At 41.8% G+C, this 7,692-nt stretch overlaps 1 protein-coding gene across 8 annotated transcripts in view; it reads left to right on the forward strand.

The window, feature by feature from the left end:
• Positions 1-2,475, forward strand: part of SUCO (SUN domain containing ossification factor) — a 48,504-nt gene extending 46,029 nt beyond the window's left edge. For all 8 annotated transcript variants that reach the window (XM_081120437.1, XM_081120442.1, XM_081120440.1 and 5 more), the window contains one exon: positions 508-2,475. In XM_081120437.1, the coding sequence (XP_080976563.1) occupies positions 508-942 (435 nt within the window). In that variant the 3' untranslated portion in view covers positions 943-2,475. The remainder of the gene's footprint in view (positions 1-507) is intronic.
• The last annotated feature ends 5,217 nt before the right edge of the window (positions 2,476-7,692 follow it).

The following is a 7,692-nucleotide window of genomic DNA, read 5'->3' on the forward strand; positions in this document are numbered from 1 at the left end:
AAAACTCAGGATAGATTTAGGCTTTTTTGGTTCCACAGCCTGTGCTTTTTCCATTTGCCTCTCCAAGTAAGTTGTGCTCATCTTGATTAGAGGTGATTGTAGATGAAAGAATGTGGGTTTTAGAGTCACATAGCCTAGGATTCAGCCGCAACGTGGCACCTTACTATGTTGAGTTGGGCAGGGACCCAAAACCAGGGATAAAATCCTCACTTTTCAGGGTTGGTGAGTAAGATACACATGATAGCAACTAGTATAATATCTAGTGCATCCTAGGTATTCAGATGTGAGTTGGTGCCCCCAGTCTGTATTCAGAGGTGGCAGGTGAGAGCTTTTACTGAGCAACATTTACTAAATAGGAAGGAAATGAAGGTGTCTTACAGAACAGACCACTGTTTTACTTTTCACCAGGAGGTGGCACTTCTCCATTAGCACAGCTCTCTAGATGTTTGATGAGGTAGCTAACTTTTGGAGGTCTAATTCCTACCCTTTCTTTTGCTGGTGTTATAGAAGAAACGCTGCAAGTACAAAATAGAGACCATAAAGCCGGCAGACCCGTCACATCCTGTAGCCAATGGAGACATAAAAGGAAGAAAGCCCTTCACGAACCAGAGAGACTTTTCTCACGTGGGAGAAGTGTATCACTCTTCTTACAAGGGTCCTCCCTCGGAAGGGAGCTCGGAAACTTCGTCACAGTCAGAAGAGTCATATTTTTGTGGCATTTCAGCTTGCACGAGTCTGTGCAATGGACAGTCCCAAAAGACAAAAACTGAGAAGAGGGCTTTGAAACGAAGGCGCTCTAAAGTCCAAGACCAAGGAAAGTTAATAAAGACACTGATACAGACTAAGTCGGGGTCATTGCCGAGCCTGCATGACATCATCAAAGGAAACAAAGAGCTCACCGTGGGGACATTTGGTGTGACAGCAGTCTCGGGACACATCTAGAATAATCAAACTTTTCTTACTGGAGACTTTCTGTTGTTCTTTGAAGAACAGTCTGTGGTATTTGAAGGGTTTGGGGGAGGGAGAAATAACAATGGGAAAAGTATTCAGAAATTATGGCTTCTGCCTTTTTAAAAGTAGGTGGGATTGTGCCAGTCAGTCTTGGTAAATGAGCTGCAGTTCTGCAAGGCTGATTACTTCCCACAGGACAGTGGTGGACATTTTCTAAAGACATTTTTTCACAGATTAATTACTGGTAGTTTGGAAGCCCAGTCCCTTGGGTGGGATAGGAATGGAAGCCTGAACCTCTTCCTGTAGCTTTGTTCCTATTTCTTGCACCTTCCATATTTATGTGCCTTTTGTCTATTTATAATGCCACTGGAAGAGGAGGGGGACTTTTTCTGTCATTTGATTTCTTTTATAACTTTGTTAGTTTTTTGAAGCTGCAAACACTACAAGGCTTTGAGGTGATCTGCTCCTGGAGTTCAGTCACGTGGGTCAGACCGTGTGAAGAGCCTGCCGACTTGCCGACTAGATCTCTGATTAGCATCTCACCTGAAACAAGCACTCGCTGGAATTTTTAAGTCTGTTTTTAGGTAAATGGTGATACTGTTAAATGTTATTTTCATTTAATTTAATTCACATTAGTTTTCAGTAGCAATTAACTCAACGAGGAAAACAAAACTACAAGATCTTTTCTTACAAATGACCGGTATTTGCAAATACATTTTTTTATAAATTCGCCTTTTAAACACATGTCACCACTTGTAAAGGTTTTCTGTAGCAACATTACATTTTAAACATTCACAGTAAGCACCAATCCTACAGACTTTCACTTGCTACAAATAGAAAATGTGAAGGTTTTCGCAATGAGTCCAGGTCCCACGTGACACACTCACTGCCCATGGACATGCACAGAACCAGCCAGTGAGTTTGCCGAGCCTGTTGAATTGGTCAAGTCACAGGGGTTACTAGTCCTTTGCGTTGGCTTTGTATTGGCTACAGATGTGCAGAGGTGTACGTGTGTGCTGTCCGTGTGCGTGTGTCTTCATTTTGTCCTTGTATTTCTTTAATTGGCGGCTGTATTTGTATGTGTTTGTACAGTAATGGGTGAAAGTGAAAAGCTTCTTTTTGAAAGGGAGAGAGTTGACCATTTTATGTTGTCAGACTTAAGTTATAACTTATTGAGCACTTTTTGTAGTAACTGTGTTTAAATTTGTCTAATACCTTTCTGGGTATTGTTTGTAATGTGACTTATTTAAAGCCTTTTTGTTTAAGTTGCTGCTTCAGATTAACAGTGTGTTTTAGGTGATTGACATTTTTTCCCAGTCTGTACAATTAGCCATTCAGAGCAAGAAGGTCTGATTGCACAGAAACCCACTGAAGAGCGGTCCAGGGGAAGCAGAGGCGGAGCGGGAGTCAAGCACGTGCAGCACCCGGCACTGTGCGGAGCTGACGCTCAGTGTGTGACAACAGAGCTGTAGTGCCGTTAGAAACTGTGAATTTCCAAATAAATCTGAACACTTGTCTTTATTAATTGCTGCTTCCTCTGTTCTTTGAAGGAAAACATACAAATTTGTTACTCTGAACATAGATATAAGTTTTTGTCACTTTAGAAACCAAGTTCAGCTACATCAGGTTACATTTCAGCCAACTGCAAGCTGATTGAACTGTCAGTGAACATTTTGTTCCAATACAGTCACAATTTCATCCTTTCAAACACTATAAGGAGTGCACTGAATTTTTATTTAGTAGATACAATACATGTATGTGCTTTTCTCTTATTAGGGGCCATCTTTAAGACTACTCATTTAATTTTTCCACATCTAATTAGAGCATAACATTTTACAATTTGGGTTTTATTTTCCCTCTCTAAGATTATACCTACATAAGGAGAAAAATGAAAATTCCTGTTAATAGATTTGTGCCTGGTAAGAAGCAAAGCTATGTATATATGTACGTATATGGCTGCTCCTTGATAGTCCACCTCAGTTCATTTCCTCTAATGTTAAATAAAGCACTAAAACAGTATGAAATAAGAAACTGAGGGATCGATAAAAGCAAAGATACAAAGTAAAACTTCTTTTCATTGAATTTTTTAAAAGTTGTACATGTAGTTTGAGGAATTATAAGGCTTATACAGAAAAACAGTTCTCTCTGCCACTACACTACCCCACCACCACCCTTCCCCCACCAAGGATTCCCTGCCCCCACCAGCAACTGTTTTTTGGTTCCTTGTCTCCAGTTATTGTGCTTATTTTGCCATTTATTGACTTTCCAGTGTTAGCTGTGTGGCCAATTTGAATATGTAAACTTGTAGTCATGAATATGAAATAGATATAAACTTACATTTGTTAACCTAGTTGAACACATCTATTTATTTAAAAAAACTCCTTTTTAAAAACTCTACATTTCATAGAATAACGTTATTAAAAAACTTCATGCTTTTCCCCAACTTCTGAAATTGAAAAGTTTCAGATCCATAGAAAAGTTGAACACCTGTGCACCTCTACATAAATTCAAGTTAACATTTTTTGTGTGTGTCTGTCTGTCCGTGTGTGTGTATATATACCACATACTTTTCTGGGGTGAACCATTTGAAAGTTTGGCATCATGACCTTTCACCTCTAAATGCCTGAGCTTGTGTTTTCTAAGAATCAGGACATTCACCTACATGACCCCAATACTAGAGTCACACCCAGCTTGAAGTCCATGGCCAATCCTTAACATTGCTCCTTCGCATCACCTTCAGCTTTTTGCCCCTCTCTTGCCTTGATGTACTTGCCGGGCAAAAGGACCACCCTGGTGAAGTCAAACTTTCTGCCTGTTGCACACCTGTACCCGCCGACTACAGCAGGCCAGGGACAGTCGCCAGGACTGTTGTCACTTCAGTTCATGGTTACTCATCTCAAGCAGTCCCTTAATGCTGTTGGCAGTCATGGTACATTTTTTTTTCTCAGCTGAGTCTTAGTTTTTCCAGGTAAATAATCTATACTTTTGCTTCTCTTTTTACATTCGCTTGGGCTTAACAATGTTAAGCAGTGGTGGTGCTAGCATGCACCCTTTTCTTGTTTGTGAAACCAAAAAAATAGGAAAGCTTACAACGGCTCATTATTAAGAGAAATGGCTATTAGTTTAAGCTATTTTATCTTAATGACTTAAATATTTTCATTTGGAATAGAATTTGGATTTTATCAAATGCTTTTGAACATCTCTCCAGTTGTTTTATTCTCTGTCTTATATAACTGATTATACTGATAGTATAATATACTTGTCAACCTGGTTTTTAGATCTGTTGTGTTTTTGGTTCTGAATTGGTCAGCTTAGGTTGGGCTGTGTTTCTGTAACAAATCAACCCTTTAATCTCAGTGGATTAACACAATGGAATCTATTTCTCATTTACGTGAAGTCCAATGCAGGGTGGGTGGCCCTTCTCAATCTTAAGACCATGACATTTGGAACACAGTCTCAGCAGTTGATGCAAAAGGGGATGGGCGAGCACTGGGAAGGCACACTTGTTCTCAACTTCCTCAGAATGACATCATTTACACTCACATTCCAGTGTAAGGCTAGTGACAGTGTCCCAGCCGCAAGGGACGCTGGGAAGTAGGCAGTCAAGTTCCGCTGGTGTCCAGGAAAAGGAGGGCGTGTGTGAACGTGTCATTGTCTCTGCCAAAGATGCTTTGAAATTCTTCCTATTATACTTGTCTTTGTTTCTCAGCCTGTGACTTCTGTATAGATGTCAAGACCTATTTCACACTTTCCTGAAGAATTGTGGTCAGAATTTTCCAAGACAAATTTTGTCTGCATCTTCGTGATACTTCTCTTTCCCTTTCTCTGCAGAGTATTAGACTGTCCTCTTAACTCATTCTTACAAAAGAGAAGATGTATCCAGAATCAGTACTTTTAACAGTTCGGGTGTTTATATTGCTTTGGGCCCTCCTTTTTGTCTATTGTGGTGAACCAATCTTTTTTTTTTTTTTTAACCCTCCCTTGAGTACATATTTTTATTGATGTTAGAGACAGAGGAAGGGGGAGAGAGAAGAACATCGATCGGCTGCCTCCCTTACGCTTGCACCCTGATTGGAGATTGAACCCATAACCTAGGTATGTGCCCTGACAGTGAATCGAACCCACAACCTTTTGGTGTATGGGACGGTGCTCCAACCAACTGAGCTACCCAGCCAGGGCCCAGTCCTCTTCTTAAGATTATAGTTTGGCTTAGCTCTTAGGCTTGTATTATTTCCCCAATCATCTTATGCCCAGTGTTTTCCTCTGAACTATCTTTCCTTACACGTTGCCTAATTTAGCTGATTATTCTGAACGAACGAAGTCCGTGACTTCTGATTCCACTTTGCACTTCTCTTGGTTTTCCTGCCTTTGCTCCTCCCTGCTTTCATCGTAGGGGGTGTGCCTCCTAGAATGCAATATAACATCAGTTTTATATCCACCTGCTTCGTATCCACCTGTTTTCTGGGAGGTGCTCTGCCTAATGGATATAGAAAGAATGCATTCAGCATGTAGTCATCAGGTAAAAGAATATGAGTCCTTTCAAAAAGGTATTTTGTTCAATGAGGTAAGGCAAATACTTTATGAGCACAGTTGACGAGGCAGGGGCTGCCACAGCCCTTAACCTTAGGGGTCAGGAAGCCCACACAGGGCAGTTCTAAGAACCAGGCAGCAACGAAGAGAAATGAACAGTATTCACATCAGTGGTAAAGAAAAGTTTGCTGTCCCCAAGAGCAGGCAATCAGAATTCTTATTTATTGGGTTTATGGAACTTTAAAAAAGGAAGTACAAAATGACTCAAAATCCCCACATGAAAAAGAATATTGATTTGAGGGAGTAGGAGATGCTAATGAACACATCAAAGAGGCTCTACTTAAAAATAACAGCCAGCACAGAGAACGGAAACTGTGGCTCTCCTTCCCCCCAAGAGTCTCTGATCTCCCCCTACAACCCCAGAACACCCTGCACACAAGAGCGCCACTTGAACTCGAGCCCTGGTCAGTGTCTATGTCCCAGAGCAATCGAGCTCATCAAGTCACTCAACAATGCCTCAAGTATTGACCGCAGGGCCATGTGGCCTCTCCCAGGCTAGCTCTGGCCCATTGCTGTTTGCCTATTATAGTTCCATCAACTAAATAAAATGGCATTTCAGAGTGTGTATTTTCTCACTGTAGATAGATCGGGTTAGAGCCCTCTCTGCTCACTATTGGATTGTAAAAATTAGTAAGCCTTGCCCGGCCGGGCATGGCTCAGCGGTTGAGCGTCGACCTGGGATCCAGGCCATCGGGTTCGATTCCCCATCAGGGCACATGCACTGGTTGCGGGCTCGATCAATGACTTTCTCATCATTGATGTTTCTATCTTTCTCTCTCTCCTTTCCTCTCTCTGAGATCAATAAAGATATATTTAAAAAAAAAAAAAGATTAGTAAGCCTCCTTGTAGGTTACCCAGGAGTGAGAGTCTGAGCCTCGTGCTGACCAGATCACCTTCAGTCAATCCTATGGTGCCTCTAAACTGATTCATACTGTTACTTACGACAAATGTCAATTAATACATCTTTGAACAGTGGCTGTACATTTGTATTTCCAGCCTACCATAGTTATGAAGGAGGAGTCATATAACTAAAAGACAATCGATACATGAAATTTAAGGAAATGATTTATTTTTTAAAAAATTGATTTGACAGAGAAACATCGATTCATTATTCACTTATTCCTGCATTCATTTGTTGCTTCTTGAATGTGCCTTGACTGGGGATCAAACCCACAACCTTGATGTATCGAGACGATGCTCTAACCAACTGAGCTACCCAGCCAGAGCCAAGGAGATGATTGCTTTTCCTCAAGATGACCACAGAGAAACATTCATTGCTAATATATTCCGTACCTCCTGTAAGAGGAAGTACAGATGCACAAACTTCCACTGGTAGTGAGATGAACTAATTTTCCCCAAATGTGTAATCCACTGACTTTCATCCTATGTATTACAGATTCTCTTTTTCTATGGAATCTGATAACTTGATTGTTGGCAACTGATTTATTTCCCTGAATTCCAAAGGGGCCTAACAGAAGATCTTTTATTGTCTAACCCATTTCAGAACTTTTCCTGGGTAGCACAGCCCAGGCCTTTAAAGTCTTCATAGTCCAATAGTCCATTCTCCTAACGTAAAGCACCCTTTGGGTGGGAGGAGCCCAGCAGCCTAGCCGGATGCTGCGGGCTGTGTCACATCTTGTCCCGCTTTCTCTTATGGTGTGGCCTGAGAAGAAGAGATGATCACACACACACCTTCCAAGAAAGAAAACGAAATCCTAACTTTCAGGCAAAGACTGTCCAAATACACATTCAGGAAAAAAGTTCCAACCTTCATCCCTCCACACTTGCCTCTCTTCTAACGTTTCATCATCGTGTTATGGTGACGACAGTGTGCTACTGCGTCTGCCTCCACCCCTCCTTCCTAGGCTTGAGGCTCCGCGAAGAGCTCTAGGAATGGGAGGGTGTCATGGGGCCTGCGGCGGGGCAGATTTTGACCTGTGTCTTGCAGAATGAGTAGGGGTTCACCAGGCAATGGAAGTAGCGGTGGTGATGGGCATTGTAGGGGAAGGAGAGGGTTAGAAGAGGGCATCAGGAGGGCGTTCCATCCAGAAAGAGCCCTAAAAAGCCCAGAGGCATAAAATGCAATGAGTGTCATAGCCACAACTGGACCTTGACCCCATGGAGTTTAATTTCTTTCCCAGGGTAAAGGTC

This window comes from Miniopterus schreibersii, assembly GCF_964146895.1.
Source record: "Miniopterus schreibersii genome assembly, chromosome: 19".
NCBI lineage: Eukaryota > Metazoa > Chordata > Mammalia > Chiroptera > Miniopteridae > Miniopterus > Miniopterus schreibersii.